Source organism: Coloeus monedula (assembly GCF_965178545.1).
Source record: "Coloeus monedula genome assembly, chromosome: 8".
NCBI classification, from domain to species: domain Eukaryota; kingdom Metazoa; phylum Chordata; class Aves; order Passeriformes; family Corvidae; genus Coloeus; species Coloeus monedula.
The window spans coordinates 9,587,423-9,605,033 of record NC_138788.1 but is presented as its reverse complement, the minus strand read 5'-3'; the positions used below and the strand labels follow the sequence as shown (position 1 = coordinate 9,605,033).

The window sequence follows — 17,611 nt, the reverse complement described above, 5'->3', positions numbered from 1 at the left end:
AATTTAACATAAGCCTAGTTTAACTTATTTTCAAAGAACAAGACCAGGAATAAATCAAAATTTGGTAGTAGACACTGCTGAAACACAGGCTATGTAATTCTTGCAAGAGATGCTTCTAGTTAGTTACAGCTGGACTTGATCTCAAGACCACTAGGATATAAAGCCTGACACTAGTAAGGTGGAAAGCAGAAAATAAAAGTAAGGAGTAGAAAAACCCCAGCAATTCATGCTAAACCAGACAATGATAAGGAAGACCCAGCAAAACTGGTAACACAGTTAACACTCATGGGTTTTCACAGTTACATAACCAGGCACTATGCAAAAGAGTGCATCTTGTATATAGAGCCAAGTTTTTAAATATTTATGCCTTCTCAGTCTTCTAAAGTGCATTCAAATTCTGCTGCTGATGGCACTGCTTCTAAACAGAGGAGACATGTTAGAACTAGCATAAAATATGTTACTCCTCCAAGGGGAGTATTTAAAGATTAAATGGATAAATGTTACCAGCTAAACACTTAAAAGGCACTAACAGCATCACAAAAATCCTTTTGCACTTACCAGTAGATACAAGGACCTTACCTTTTTTCCTCTGAAGCTGAGGGCACCAGGCAGCCCCTGCTCCCCACAGAACCATCCTGTAGTGTTGATCTCTGTTCTGTTCTACTGTTAGAATAATTTTTCTTTGGTTGCCACCTCTGTAACTGTACACAGATTCTGAAAAGAATAGAAATTACATTACTCCTACAGTAAAAAGCTTATAAGCACACAAACCCCATGTGCCTCAGTATTAAGGTGAAATAATGGTGTTATCACATTTAATGGTACAATTAAAAGCAAACAAGAATACACCTACAATTTCTTCAGGACAGAAAATAATCTGATTTCTTCAGCAACATGAATCTAGTTTAAAGGAGTGCATAAAGTATATTAATTTACTTTTATCCATCTAAGTACTCAGCAACTCGGCAACTCCCTTTAAAACAGGAGGTATCTGAGCATCTTTCAGCTCTCATTCATCCTGACTTGTAGAGTAGAAAGAAATTGTACTCAATCTCTCTGTAACTGCCATAATTGGAAGTTGTTCCTGTAACTTCTGTAGAATACACTGAAAGAAACATTTCTCTAGAAGTTTTCACATAGAAGAAAACCATAGTCATGTACAAGGCACACTAAAAGTATTAGTAACAGTCCCTACAAACTGAAACAATTAAGATCTCTACACCACTCTTATCCAGGACACTGCATGTTTCAGTTCCACACTAAAACTACAGTATTTTCACAAATAATTTTTGAACAAGAACACTTGCATTAAACATCTAACAGTTCCAAGATTTACATACTAGAGCAAATTATGAAGATTTCTATCTTCAAAATTCTGCATTTAAAACTAATAAACATGATATTGACAATGTGGGTAGAAGTTTGTAGCTTACTAATATAGGATGAGAGTGCAATATGATCAAATTTTTGTGCAAAGCTTGAGGTCAAGCAGTGAGAAACATTTTGCCTTGCAAAATTACTATTTAAGTTTCACCTACTTCAGAAGTTGACGTCCAGTGCATGAACTTACCTATTAATACAGAAATATTGATAATTTTCAGGATTGAGTGCACCAAAGTATTTGGCTGGAGCTGATCTAGCTGCACATACTGAACATCATCCAGTCTCTGAACTTGTCTTTGTGGAATGTCTCTGAAGTGTGGAAATTCTGATGATATGTATGCCAACAAGCCATGGAGAACACCACCATCCACTATAGGATAAACTTACATGAAATAAAGGCAAAATCACATACTATTTTTTATACTTAGAAGTATAAAACTTATGGCTTGGAACATATTTACACTGATGAAATCAAAACTGTTCAAGAATAATTTTAAGGTAAGAAATTCCTGAGATATATAACACTTGATCTGAAATTAAACTGTACTTTAGGATATTATCAAGAGGAAGCAGGTCAAGTTAAGCTAAGTGCAATACTTTAAAATACACCAAAAATCTTGTATCATAGCTTGGTAAGAAGAAAGCTGTGCTTGATCATTGACCTCAGAATCTGCCTTAAACAGCTGGCAATAGTGGACACCACAAAGACAGTAAGAACAATGCAATCACTGTGATACTTCCACTGTATTTTCCCCTCAGTCTCCAACCCTCCATGGCCTGCAGTGAATTACTCTCCCTGAAAGGATCTACTTACTCCATTTTGCAAAAAATTTAATCCTGATGAAAAATCAGACATCACATGGCCATGTCCTGACATAACTGCTCGTTCTTAAACTAAACTCAAAGCACTCAGTTTTTTTAGAGTTCAGTGGTAACCACCAAACTTTACCATGGTTTTCACATGCTATCTGGTGCTGTCATGTCCACATCTTGTGCACAGGTGCTCCTGTCATATTCTTCTGTCATGTTTTGTACCTCTCAATTGCACATGTTTCCATTTTATCCCGTGCGTGAGGCATTGCCAACAAAATGGAGTACTTGAAAAAGCTGTTTTACTGTAGTTTTCATGGAAACTTATGCACTACAATCTTACATTCTTCTGGATTGAGAGCTGAGCAGTTCCCCAGATTTAGTAACTGACTGGTAAATGTAGACTGAAGCATGACTTCTCCACACCAAAGATTCTCATACATTACTACATCTGCAAGAAAAAAGCAACCTTATCAACTCATGTATCAACAATACTGAAGAGTGTAATACTTTTCTTGACAATAAAACCATCTTACATACAGATGTGTAAGGCACAGGGTTTGAAAGAGATCGCTTGGAAACACAGCGTTATTTTTTAATCTATTTTTTAAATGCCATTTACAATGAGTTAATAGAATTTTCTCATTAGTTTGATACAATTTTTAAATTCACTAACCTCCTAGCAAACACTGCTTAGGTCTGGTTTGTAACAGGACTTGTAATTTTCAAGAACAACTGTTTTAAAACACAGAATACCCCTGACTCTCCATGGCTGTGTCTGAGGGCAAACTTCCATGGGACAGTCAATGTTCCACTGGTAGGATGACTGAAAACTCAAATGATGTGAGCGACGTCAGAAAGCTACTTACAAATGTTTAGCCACAGTTCCAAATCACTTGTTACATTCTTCTACTTTAAACAGGCATTTTAAAGATCTGTATTTTAAAAAGGCAAATAACAGAACTCTCACCTGTAAGCAGTACAATATCCCCAGGAAACACAGTGAGGGACCAAAATGCAGCAGCACGCCACAGCACCACCTTTCTCTCAACTTCTGACTGGTCGACAACAACAATTGTTGCTACAGGAACTTTACACGAAGATTTTGTTTTAGCCTTCACCTGTATTTCTTTGATATGACAAGGATGTACAACTGTGACCAAAATACTGTACTTTTGATTTTTGCTGCAGCAGTTCTTAAGTAGTGATAGTTTCTTTTGGAGTTTCTTGAACTCTGTCATCCTCTCCGGATCCACTCTCACCCCAGAACCAGGTGGAGAAGAATTCAGTTTAGCTCTCTTGGATTTCAGCTGTCTTTGAAATGCTGAGTGAAAAAAATGAAAAGAATCTTCATACTTGCGGGGTCTTTTAGAAGAGTTCTTGTGAGAACAGTTTCCTTGAGAGCACAGTATTCCAGAGCTCAATGACTCAATATGGATTTCATTTACAAATTGCTTAGCAGGAACACTAAGTTCTTGAAACTTTTCTGTATGTTCCTTAGCACTTCCTTCTTGTTTTGTAGCTTCAATCCAAACATTTTCCCCATCATCCTCAGAACTGAAAAGTTCAAGAGAACTTGCATCCTCTTCCTTATATTCGTTTTCAGTCACATTAGTAGTACATGTTCCAACACCAGAATCACACTGGAAGCGATCACACTGCCTTTCTTCAGCTTTTTTGCCTGCTTCTGTTTCTGATAGTTTTCCAATTCTTTCCTGCATCTCATTCTGATCCTGTGCAAAAACAGCCACCAGACTCGAAGTCACTACACTCTGAAATTCAGTGTCTGCTGACACCACAAAGTCTGCACAGTGATTTGGTTCTTTTGATTTGGACTCTTGACTTTTTTTGAAAAACATATCCAGATACTGACTTAGATGTTCATGATGTTCACTTCTATGAGCTGACTGAAATCTCACAGACTGCAGATGGATGCTGACCTGCTTAGTACTGGCAACCAAATCAGAAATGTCAGAGCTGTTAACTTCTGAATGACTGGCTTTTCTCTCAGTGAGGTCTGGACAGCAGCCATGTGATGGTTTATCCTGTCCAGCTGATTCTGCACAGGTCTGGGGCCGGTGTTGATCTGCAGCCTGATTTACATCTGCAGATGTGTATCTATCTTTGCATATCTGACAACCAGAGCAAGTTAAACTTGTCTTTTTAGGAAAGTTGGTACAAGTCACTGCCACAGGGGCAGGAGATGTCAAACCTTCTTTGGCCATGAACCTGCCCTGCTGAGCCTGAGCGCTGTCCCCTCTTGTAGGGAGTCCTGAGACTGTGGAGCTTTCTGCCTGGAGCACTGAGGGGGCAGCAGCACCCTGGACTTTTCCAGAAACAAACCCATGTGTATCACACAAACAGTGGAGTTCTCTCCATTTCTCAGCAGTAGGTGCTGAATTACTTTGCTCTAACATCTCCAGTGGGCTTGGAATACTGGGTGCTCCCACAAAAATATGAATTTGTGGTCTTTTTGACATTTTTGACTGCTGTGTAAGTTTGACTTTAAATAATGTGGTTTATGCACAATAATAAATAAGCACAATAATAAATATTAGCAAATGCAAAAAAAAAAAAAAAAAGATTTTACTTTTTCTTAAAAATTAAAAAAATACCTAAAATTCATAGGAGTATTTCATAGTTTACCTGGTAAAAGCACTACTCGACTACCTAAAGCCTATAAAAATAGATATACAAAATCTAAAGTATGGAAGTTACTTTAGAAATATTTAATATTTCTTTGTGTCAAAACTTGCACAGAAAAATAAATTTATAAAAATAAAACAACACCTAGTTTCTGATTCTGACACTTGGAAACACATTATAGTGAAGTTAAAATTAAGTTTTATTATTGACCTATTTGTCTTCATTTATTATTGCTAATTAAACAGTTAAATATGAATTCACTATTCAGTGCTTGATTTTAACTCCTGTGAAATAAATGTCTTTAAGAAATCTTCACAGCATGGTTAAGAGATCATTTAATCCTCCAGGAAATTACAGTTTCAACTAAATGATTAAAATACTAGAGCTATTTAGAAAGTTTGCTAGGAATGCAATATTTTACATGCTGTTTTGGCATGCAATGACTGTTTCAAGCTATTACTGATAAACTGTAATTATTTAATAACCACTAAGAGGTCAGTAAAGCTTGAGCAGGCAATTTAGGATTTGCTTTAATTCATTCATGGAGTATCAAACTACTCAAGAAATTACTAGCTTTTCTAGCTAATTAAAATTAGCCCACTTACACAGCACACAAAAAAGAAGATTTTTTTTTTTTTTTTAATTTCTGCTGTATAATTATAATTTTAAAATAAGCAGAAACAGCTATAACTGTTCATTAAAATGCTGATTATAGTTATTTGTTTTGGGAGTACTCTTGCTAATAGAAGTTGCTGCAATAGGCAATTCCGTAGACGTAGAGAACACCAGAAAAATTTTGAGATAATCCAGCTGTAAATAGAAGGAAAAGACCATTAAAACAAATACAGCATTTGAAAAAGATGCAAATTTTTCATTTAGCACTAATTAAATTAGCAACCATTTTCCTAACAACCCCACTAGGGGTCGGTAAATCTGCACATTCATAAGGCTCGTTGTAACATGGAAAAACCATAAACATCCTGGAATGCTGATCTCTGCTATATCATTGTTGTCACTGGAAAAGCAATATACAACCACTAAAATTAGACTGGGCAAAATACAAAGAAGCTACAAAACCCAGTGACTGGTATTGCTCACTTTTATGCTCATAACAAAACAAGTACTACTTAAAACATTGGGGTGTCCAAACTTCTACAGTTGTACATTTAAATTTAGTCTTACAAGAACGTAACTCTTAAAGGACAATACCCAAACCTGTGAAAGCTTTGAGTTACATAAAGAATGATAATATACAAATAACCAGAAGGACAGAATTTACAGTTCAACACTAAAGTAGTAGATCAGGTAAGGGAAAGACAAAGCAAAGTGAGGTTGAATCCCTAAAGAAGTGATGTTAGTAAGTTTTGTGGATAAAAGGCTACCTAATACATGATGGAAAAAGTTAAGTAACAGATCTATGTCAAGTAGAAAATGTTACTATTAGTTTAAATGAACTTGGTAAATGTCCAGTTATATAGTAATTTATCAGCCCCTCATTTTAAGTATCACTTCTCTTTTCTGTCATGTTTAAAGATTTATAAGTTACACAAAAATTCAGGAAGTTTTCCTTAACTTTCCAGTTCTGTAACTTCTCTAAATTTAGGATTTGTTTTCCTGATTCATATTTTGCAGTGCCAGTACATTTAAAGCCAGGGTAAATGGGGCCCTGAGCAACCTGGTCTAGTGAAACGTGCCCATGGCAGGGGGCTTGGAACTTGATGATTTTTGTTAAGAACCTTTCCAACCCAAGCTGTTCTATGATTCTATGATCACACCAAAGGAATTGAACCTTGGTGTTATTTAATGAATGTTTGCAATTAAAATACAGTTTATATTTTCAAAACCTAAATTAGCTTAGGAATGGTGACATTTGCCAACTTTCTGATTCATGTAGTAAGTCCACTAGCAAACGACCTGCTTTGGCAACTTCCAAGTGACTTTTTGGTCAAAGATGTCAAACTCCTTCCTGTACTAGGAATCATCAGTACCTAAAATCATTTAGGTCTGTAAATCAGAAAGAAAAAAAAACCCTGAAGTTTACTTAAATTCTCTGTATGCAAAACTGTTTAATGAACCTTTGCTTTGCTGCTTTAGAACGGAATTATTACTCACTTAATGAGTTTGTTAGTGAAGTTCTGAACCTTGTTTTAAATAAAAGTCTGAAAGAACAATTCATTACAGATTTTAAAAAGATGAGCAAAAATCTATCAATCATTTTAGCAAAATGCCACTGCCACAAAAAAAATCCATTTTTTTACTTTATTTAATTTATCTGTGGGCAGACAGTGGGTTAACTACACCAAACATAACGGGAGCTAAAACTCAGAGAGATACACCTGAAACCTGAATGCACATATCCATTACACCTGTTAATTATTACACCATTTCCTAATTTGTGGAAAGGTGCTCTATTCCTAATAGCCAATGAAAGCCAAGCTTTTTATCTCTGAAATGGTCAGAGTCTGATTGACGGGTCAATGATCTATTAAAAAACAGTAACTACATCAGCAAGTTGTACATTTGCAAGACACTGCAACTGAAGTTTAATATACCTATTACAAGAAATATATTATGCTACATAGTCTATTTCCTCCAATTTAAACAGTAAGACAGAATTCTAAATTTAAAGGTTTTTAAAACGAACTGTCATTAACAGATTGTTAATCTCTAGTGATTTGCTACACACAAAATTTAAAATAGCTCTAAAAATCCTCTTCCCATAGTTACTCTAGAAATGTTCTGATGCTACATATATGACCTTAAAGTACCCCTAAAACACCCTAGAAATACTCATTACTTCTATTCCATATTTTACTTCTCATTAATAGCATTCACTCGCCACGATAATCATTAAGCATTATGCCAAGATAATTTAAGAGGGTGACACAGCTTCAGCTTCCTATCATTCCTGAATATTCACGGTAGCCAGGTGCCTAAATCTCTGTTTTGAGAAGTTACATCCAAATAGTTTCATCAAGTCTTTACTTAAGCCCTGTACATTAGGAGTAAACCACACTAATTCAACCTCTAGTTAAGAGCTTCTTTATGTCTGTTACACACTACAGCTTCAAGCTACAAATAAGACTACAGAAATAAAAGACAGCCGTGCATCAGAAGACAAAGGACTATAGCAATATAATGCAGAAGTGTAACCTACTTTCCCATCCAGAAACACTAAAGTTTTAGGAGATAGACAGTACATTCTTTTAACTTCCTACTTTGATTTGCTGCAGCTTGATGCTGAACATCCTAAATGTAAGTAGCTAATGACTCGATCCCTAAAATACGCAAAAAGACATTATGTTGTCCTTTACCTGCTGAAAAGCTGGCCCAGTAAGCAATAAATACATAAAGTGGGATATTCTTTCAATTCTAAATTTTAATTTCTACTGTGAACTTTCCCCTCCCTTATTCACATAGTTGCTTTTATACTCCTCCTACATGTAGTATAAAAAATTAAAGAATAGAGTCATCTATGTTACAACAGAGGAAACTGAATTATTCATAGCCATCTTCAGAGTATTTAGTTTCAGTTCAATTCAAGCTGTAGGGTTGTTTGGTTGGGCTTTTCTTTTTTCGACAGCTCAACCCGTGTGATTGTAGAGTAGAAAATCTACTAAGACACTTGCCAACCAAAGGAAAACCAGAAAAACTTCCTGATGCAGAATTCTGATTACATCACAGGAAACTCTCCTGGCACTTCCACCATGCTGCTCAAATCTCCCTCCAAAATTCAGTGTGGTCTTTTTAAAAGCCAGGTGCTGCAGATGTACAGTAACTTTGAAGAACTGAAGAAACAGTAAGCAGTGTAGTAACAGTTTCAAACACTGAAACGGAAACAACTCTGGGATGAAGTGATGAACACATTACATGTTTCCTTGCAACTTGTGCAAGAAAAAGAAGCGTGATCCTCCTGCCAACAACTCCTGCTAGCACTGCAAGTGAATCAATACACCAGCGACAGCAGCTATCTACTAAATCAATAAGCTTGGTCCAAATACATGTTAAGAGGAACACAATGGAAAATAAAAACTGACAGAAGAAATCAAGCTAAGCAACTTGTAGCTGAAGTGAACTTACTATATGTAACAGTGAGGGACATATCATGTGGGCTTAAGAGAAGATTATACGTGTAAGTGAATGGCAGCTCAAAGAGATTTAAGTGGATTGCATTAGCCAAGGCTAGTGCGACCTAACAAGAAGTCAAGGGAACACAGATGTGAGAGAACACACACGTACACGTGGGCAGCTGAGGAAATTAATAGGATAGGTCTTATTTCTGTCATCTGTTGTTTGGTGATTGTTACAATCAACAAATACCTTTAATCTGAATTTAAATACAGGGTTTCAAGCAAAGACTGTAGTCCTGTCCATAACCGACCTGTGTAACTAACTGCAACCTTACACCAGGATGGTTATTTGGCTCACATAATAACACCATGTCAGCACATGGAATACTGTGCACAGAGGCTGCTGTCAACCACACCTGGTGGTATAGCAAGAACCCTGCTAATCGATATCAAAATTGATGAAAATCACAAGCATTCATTTGCCTACAGCAGTATCTGTAATTAGTATAAAGTTACTTCTAAATTAGGTACTTATGTTATTATTGACCATAAAATAATTTCTATTAGTACTCACTATTTAAGTCAAATAGCAGCAATACTAATCCACTCAGTATTTAGTTCTTTTCACTGGCTATTACCAGAGGAGTACAGTACCATCTGGCCTCAAGATACGTACAGCTGGTTTACAAGTACATAAAACCTGTATTCAGCAATATGTAGCCATAAAACATGAGGAACCCATTTTTTCTTCCTTATTTGGTGCCCTTTCAGAAACAAGATGATTTTTAGATGCAGAACACCTGTGGTTTAGGTACCACAATAGAAACCTTCCTAAATACTCCCGCAGCAGCAAGGGAATAATTTAAACCAGAAATCAGTGTTCTTAGAAGTTCCACAGTCTGACACTGTAAAAAAGCTTAAATCAAAATACTGAAGAGGCAAGTTGTTCCTCATAACTATTACTGAACTGATAATATAGAAAAAGAAGGCAAACAATCAAATGGCATTGCTAACATTTAATGTGCACCTACTTGCCTGCAGGATCAGGGCCTGTGGTTTCTAAAGTTGTGCACTAGAAGGAAAATATCTCCCTGGACCTGAAATGAAGACATTTCTTCTGTAAATATAAACTTGCATAATATAAAAGCGTCTACTGAGCAGTTGCATCAGCCATTTTATTTTACATTATTTTTTGGAACCAAATGATGCAACAATCTGAACACTGATAATACATTTTCAATTAAGCCACTGAGATAGTCTTCATTGTCTTTGAAAATTGGAGTAAAGGTAGTAGGCTTTTGTGATTAGCTTGATAATTCTTTCCTCACTGCCTTTGTGCCTTTCAAGGTGGCCCCTTAAGTAAATGCTATTTATTGATTTTTGTTTTGCAATACATAAAAACATAAAATTAAGGAGATATGAGCATCCAGTGGCTGCTACAAACAAAAGAAGTTAAAAGTTCTAGAGAACACTGACCTTTTGAGTAGAAAAGAAAGATAAAGGTAAAAGGTCAAAGATACACAAACGTGCCATGCATGTTTTGTTGAAGAATACTCATTCCCCAAACCCTTATTTTTGAGGACTATTTAAACAACTAAACTGCCTGAATTATACCTCCTGTCAAGAAAGATATTGTTGCACATATTTCAGCATATTAAAATACCTCACAATATTAGAACGGCATCATTGTGGCTTTTTTTACAAGAACTATTTAGTTTGCAGAAAATTTTCCACAGGTATCATTACCAATGAAAATCTATGTTGGGACTGAGACCATCAGATAAACAGAAGTGGATAAAACCATACAGGACCTAAGATGAAAGCAAGGTAACTGGTCAAAGAAATATCTTAATAGCCTGATTTCCATCAGATTAACTGCTGGTAGATTTGATTTACTAGGACCAGATGATTAAAATACACATGTAAGAAATATTTAAAATACAAAGCCACCAGTATTATTTTCTCATCTTTACAAAAGCCTTACTCAAAAAAGATGAAGTTTTACAACAAAAACCTGGAGGCTGACTGCACGTTCATAGACAAAAACGGGATATTGTCACTGTTTTGAACAACAGCCAGACTGACTGTGTGTTTTCCTACTGTGGGAGACAGGGTGTTGAAAAGGTGTAATTCTTAAGTTTCCTGTGTAAAGTAATCTACTTTATTTTATTAGCATGTAAATAATCTGCTAGTGCCAGGAAAATGTCTTTCACTCTCCACCACAAGTGGTTATATTAGCAATAGACTTTAACAGAAGCTGCACTTCCTCTTGCCTTTAAGACAAGTGGGATATTTCTCATTTGTCAGCATCATGAACAATTCAGGTTCACTGTCTGTTAACCAAAAAAAAACCAGTCACTAACTCCAAGAAGTCATACTGGAGCACACAAGTCATCACTAGATCGAGAAGTTCCAAGACTGCTCAAAACTACAAGCTACACAAGGAGCTCCAGAAGAAGCCAGGTGGCACACAACCCCACAAGACACCTTTAGACCAATAGCTCAATTCTGACTGCATTTACTTCATCCCTGTTTATACAGGATCCCTCCAGAAGAGCAGACATTTAACCTTCCTGCAAACATAAACGGCAGCAAGTACTTTTTGTCAGGACTGAACCTATGGCGCCAGTCCTACCTACTCCCTCCCCACCCCAAGCCACATTGTGCACATTTTATCTGTTCCTGCAGTGTGCAGCTACATCCTTTATGTGGTATCATCAATGTATTTCTGTTAGGTTCAAAGGAGCTGCCAATCAGATACAATCAATAGCTGATCTCCTCAGTATTTTCATACCTCAGGAAAATGAAAGCTGACTTTACACATTTCTATTGATCTAGTGTCTCAGAAGAAAAGTTCGAACACCTGCTTTGGATGTGAGCATTTTAATTCAAACAAAACTCTTGAGAGATGTTAACATGACAGCACTGATTTTTATATCCAAATCTAGAATTTCAGTTCTTGAAAAGGCAAAGGATTTTCAAGATTATTTTAGTATTTCCCTTTTGCACACACCCCAAGAATACACTTCAGCTGTAAGTGAAAAGGATAAGCTCTTCTATCTAGAAGTCGAGAGCTTTAAGATTTTTTAAGAGCTAAAGCTCCCTTAAGGAAACATAACCTTCAGACTTGGGCCAAACTGCCTCTGTACACTGGTCAACAGCATTACAAAGATCACAGATGGGTCACTGCCCACACTTGCTCCTTGTTGTGGCCACAGAAGGAACACACCTACCAACTTCTTTGCAGAGCTGCATGAACATCAGCCAAGCAAACACTCTTTCACAGCTATTCCAGCTAAGCAGTAAAGTTGTTAATTTACTAGGGCACTGCAGGAGACAAAGACAAAAAATTCAGATGATTTTAAATGAGTCAGAACTACAGTGAATCTTACGGAAACAACCAAAGTTTTCAAGTCTTTTGGCATTTACCTAGGAAAAAATTAAGATATTATACATAAAGAAAAGTAGCATTAGCTTTTTAATACATAATCCTTTACATTTCAATGGTTTAGATGGATGTTAGTTTAGCAAACCGGTTAAGCTTTAACAGGGAACAGGTGATACTGAGTAACTATCAGCACAGCTGACCGAGCCAAAGGTGCCTTTTAGATGCAAATTTCCTTATTTCAAAGAGGTAGCTTTTCTCTCAGACTTTAGGGCAGAAATGCATTTTGACTATTTATTAAAAATAAATAGACTGATTACACTTCAAAAAATTGTAGATCACAATTTCTATCCCACTATGCCCCAAAAAGTTAAAGGAAATCATTACAATTGAACAAAGTGTGAATGAAGTTTACTAACTAAATGCCAGAAACACTGACTTGGCCTGTACCCTTTTCCATGGTAATTCAGCTGTCTGAAAACACCTCAAGCAAAATCAAAAAACTCAAGGTATGATGTAATAAGTCATCCTGGGTCTCCCTCTACTGTTCCAAGTCGTAGTGTGTAGCAGCAGGGCACAGCAGCATAACCATTGATAAAAACCTTCTTGCACCTTTGTTCTCAGTCAAAGCACATCATTTTCTTCACGGTTTTTGTGAGAGGCAATACCTCAGTTATTATCTGTACTGTGCTATGATTGCTGTGTACCTCCATTCAGCTGCCTTTAATTCAGTAACTTTTACAAATGTTTTTATTACTTGCAATACTACATAGTCCTGCCCATTAACTTTCAAAGCTCCTGAAGTATGAAGAATTAAGGATGGAAACTAAAGAGATTTATCTATTTATTCATTTGTCTTCATGCAGAAGCTGCTCCAATTGGAAGTAAAACTATAAATTGCTTCTTTCTACAATATAATGCAGAAAGAGTAGAGATTAAAGAAATGGTCACCTCATAGTTTAACACCTTGTGTACTGGAACTGTAATCCTGTTTGCAAATGCAATTTTTTCTCTGTCTACCAAATGTTGCAAGTTCTATACTTGATTTTCACTAGAATAGAAACAACAGGACTGCTGTACACAAGGCAAACATTGGCTACTAACATATTAGCGTATTTTTTATCCTGAAAACCATCTGAGATGCTGTACAAAGCTAAAATCACAATAGCCTTCAAAAATATTTCAGAAAACACTAGCAGGAAGTTTTCACACAGAACAGAAGTGGCAGTGCCAATGTTAGAACGCTACCTTTATAATGAGAGTTCTGTTTAATGCCCCAACACGCAAATTAAAGTAGCTCTGAAGAGTGTTTTGTAACCTGCCCTTATTCCATGTCAAGTGACATCCTTTACAGAAAGACAATTACTGCTCTGTGTGACTCGTGGTACTTCAGGTGCACATGCACCTGAATTCTACATTTTGTAAAAACAAGGAAGAGGAAAATTAGAGGTGAAGAAACACAGGGAACTTGCTGTCCATTCCATATCAAAGTACTCTATGTATCCAGCTAATGATTTGAGTAACTCCAGATTTAACTTGCTTGTGCAAGGAAGCACATGGAATATAAATAATCAGCTACTGCAGTATTAAGCATATGACAGGAAATGAGTAAATACATATTGGTTTTGCCCTTCCCATAAATTTCACATTAAAATCTGCTTATATGAGCTTACTTTAAAAGATTTTTAAATTAGCAGATAAAGCAGAAAACCCAAAAATCTATTCACCAAACATGTGATCCATTATCTTTCTCCAGAGATTAGTAACCTTTACAACAGACCAGAAAGAAAGGAATTCAAAAAGCAGTACAGTTTGTTCTGTCTAGGCTCATGTTCTGAGTTACCTGACATTGCTTTGCAGGAACTATACCTATGTTAACATTACATATATATATAAAAACTTGATCTTGCAGATAAAACTAACATACCATCTGAATGAATGGCAGTTTAGGAGCCATGTGCTCGTAACAAACCTCAAGTGAGGTATGGCAACATTTCATGCTAACCATTATGAAACACTGGAGCAGAAGAAAAGCTTGAGATAAATAAAAGATGTAAAACTAAACTGCTAAGACATCATATTTGTCAGCACAAATCTAAATGGCAACAAATGGAGATTTAGTTTATATAATGGAAATTAAACTTAAAAATAATTGAAGGCATCTTTTCCAAAATATAGATAGTAAGGTATTCAGAGACAAGTGAGAATCAAAATATTAATGTGCTTTTCTCACATTTTCTCTTAATAATATATATTAAACAATATATTATGAACTTCAGCTGCCAACAGAAAAACTAAGCAGAAAACTGAACAGTCTGATCACAGTGAGGAAAAATTAGTAAATGAAGGGCATGGATGGAAAGTTTCACAAAATGAGCAAGTGCAAGAATTTGATTTGATGAAGGTGAAAAGAAAAACATCCAAAACAGTGTCCACCTAAATTGCATTCCTCATTAAAAAAGGCAAATACAGAAGAGGGAAGATGTAACATCTTAAGAATTAAGAACTGTGCAGTCATACTGTGTAGTTTTTAATTCCTTCATACATTATGATGTTACTTTGCTTTCTCAATATGGCAAACAAGTAAGTTTTACTTTACCAGCTCTCAAGCAAGTTAAGATTCTAATCCCAAATGGGAACCAGCTGTCAAGTCCCTTTACCTACGCTTATCCCTTTAACTTGGGAAACACAGTGTTTAAAAAACAAGCACTTACATTTTATATCCAGGTAAGTTTAAAGCATAAGGTTCTCATCCTGGAAGCTATTCTATGCAGTTCCCTTCTCCAGGTAGCCCTGAAGTGACATGCTGTTTATCGAGCACCTCAGCTTTCCTTGGAGCACGTAAACATGGAGAAGGAAGCTGTCCATCAGGATAGTCTCCACTGCTGAGCACTGCAAGGCCACCTACACTGTACTGCTGGATAGAATGGTGGTGTTATGCAAAGTTCTTCCTTTCCAAACAGAGCCCAGCTTCTTAAGACTATAAATATTAAAAAAAAAAAAAAAAAATGAAAGCCCCTTAAAAATGTCTTGAATCACATTTACCTTTCAAAAAAGAAAATTTCACTCTTGCAGCCAACATCAGTATCTTAGAAAGATGTGGGGAAACTTTACTCAAATAGGTCAAACCCTATTCTTCCAAATTCTCAATAGCTCACCTTATATAAATCAAAATACAGTTTAGTGGGGACTGAAGCCGTTCCAATGTAAAAGTTATCCAGGCTTTTCCACATTACATTGGATTTCCAGTCTAGTTCCAGTCTCCACAACAGAAATTTGCCACCATGCTTCACATTAAGAGTACTCATGGTACTTAGAGTACTTTGAGTCCTATGCCATTGTTCTAAAAATTAAATACTGACTTCTCAGCTCGAGAATTAGATGTCAAGAGCAGAACTACTGGCAGAAGGCTTGCCACCAATCTTTAGGATTAGGGCTGTTTTACAAGCACTGATGAAATGAGGGGTTTGATCTGGACTGAGCTTACTGTAGGAATGAAGGCCTCATGCCAGAGAAGAGCTCTGCCTGCTGGGGTTCCACTGCTGGACACAGGAAGGCCAGGGAACAGCTCAACTGCAAAGTCTGTATTCCCAACAGGTCCATTAGAATTAGCAATCCATGCAGTTACAAAGCTAATAAAGCCACCTTCCTCCATCTCATCTCAATCTATGCTCTTTTATGATCCAGGGTGGGAAAACAGAAAAAACCAAACAAGTCTAAGTTCAAGCAACTTCACTGCTTTAAACAAGTTGATCTGACATTCTCAGCAAAAAAGCACAATCATATCTACACTGGCATATTCCCAAAGAACTCATGCCAACCCCAGTATTTATTTTCTTTGCTTGTCGAGTAATTCCACCTTACTTGGCATTTCAGAAATTTTTATAACCAAATATAGCCACAGGTCAAATTATATTACCTATTCTTCATCTGCCATCATCCAATTTGTTGGATGAAGACTTGCTGAAAGTCTGACTTCAGACATACTAAGTATACAGCATGAAAATAACTGAAATAAAATCTGCTGGCAAAACATGTCTGTAATGTATTTGACAACCATTCCTTTTATCTGAACTGACCCGTTGAAGTAGCTTACGCATGAAGCTACGGATAGCATTTGTTATTCCAAGAGAACTTCTGCTCATTCCTCTATCACTGATTTCTATGGATTCTTTTAATCCAACAGAACCTGCAAAAGCCTACGTAACTTCAATTTTTCATCATCTTCAACACAAAATTAATGAACTGCAGCTCCATTAGACCTTGCTGTTTCTGCTCCTAGGAATGAGTAAATTGAATATGCTCTGATAAAGAGTAAATATTCAAGACAAGAAGTATTTTACTGATCACTTTGGAAAATAATCTAAGATTTTCCTGTATTTCTTGAAGAAAATCAAGTCTGATAGGAAAGAAAAACTGTATCAGTTTATTAGAAAAGCAGATTCCAGGAGTTTCTCCTTAAGAATAAATACTGCCCATGCTCTGTAATTTCTGGCCTATATTCATTCAGATGTGAGGACCTTACAAGTCTGTATAACCAGCTCGGTTCCAAACAATACTTATTGTATTTGTCCTCCTCATATTTTTAAGAAGCTGGGAATAAATTATCATCTGTTTTTTTCCTAGGAACTGAGGCAATGAAAGGTTAAGTAACTTACTTTTGCTTGCACAGTAAATTGAACCAAGTGTAGAATTCACTGAGTGAATCTTACATACTCATACCTTAAACATTCCACTGCCATTTCCTGGTGCATAATCCTTCAGCTTTTTGATAGGATACAAAACTACCCTTTTCACCTCAGCTTTTCACCCTACCTACTGCGATTTTAACAGTCATCATCCCTGGTTATATAATTTCTTTATCTACAATTCTTTCTTCCTGCAACATAAGATTTATTGTCCTCCTCTGCTTTTATTCCTTACTTGAGGTCTCAGGTGCTGGTTTATAAGCACAAAATAATCAAATGATTCAAAGACAGGATTAACACAGGGCATCTGATGTGACTATTTTTTTTTGTTTGTTTAGTTCCTGAACCTCATACACTGTTTGAAGGAGGTTCTCTCTTACCCTATATTGTGCAGAATACAGCCACACAATCAAACCTTAGTTTCAAAATGTTAAGAATTACTTTAAGTCCTGAGACAGTGCCCTATATTCTGTTGTGACTTTACAATTCACTCAGGGGGACAAAAGATGAGTGTTCCGTCAAATAACAGACTTTTTTTTTCTTTTAGTTAACAGGCCCATTAATTTCTTTAACTTAAATAACCTTCACTGAATTAGTCATCTAATAAACAAGAATAAATTACACCTAAA

General features: G+C 36.2%; 1 protein-coding gene across 4 annotated transcripts in view; it reads right to left on the bottom strand.

The window, feature by feature from the left end:
- The window catches only part of SHLD2 (shieldin complex subunit 2), a 28,501-nt gene that overhangs the window by 4,675 nt on the left and 6,215 nt on the right, over window positions 1-17,611 (bottom strand). For 3 of the 4 annotated variants that reach the window (XM_082286565.1, XM_082286568.1, XM_082286566.1), the window contains 4 exons: window positions 3,164-5,649; window positions 2,537-2,644; window positions 1,571-1,765; window positions 580-714 (listed from right to left, as the gene is read on the bottom strand). In XM_082286565.1, the coding sequence (XP_082142691.1) occupies window positions 580-714; window positions 1,571-1,765; window positions 2,537-2,644; window positions 3,164-4,673 (1,948 nt within the window). In that variant the 5' untranslated portion in view covers window positions 4,674-5,649. The remainder of the gene's footprint in view (window positions 1-579; window positions 715-1,570; window positions 1,766-2,536; window positions 2,645-3,163; window positions 5,650-17,611) is intronic. The other variant, XM_082286567.1, reaches the window with a different exon arrangement.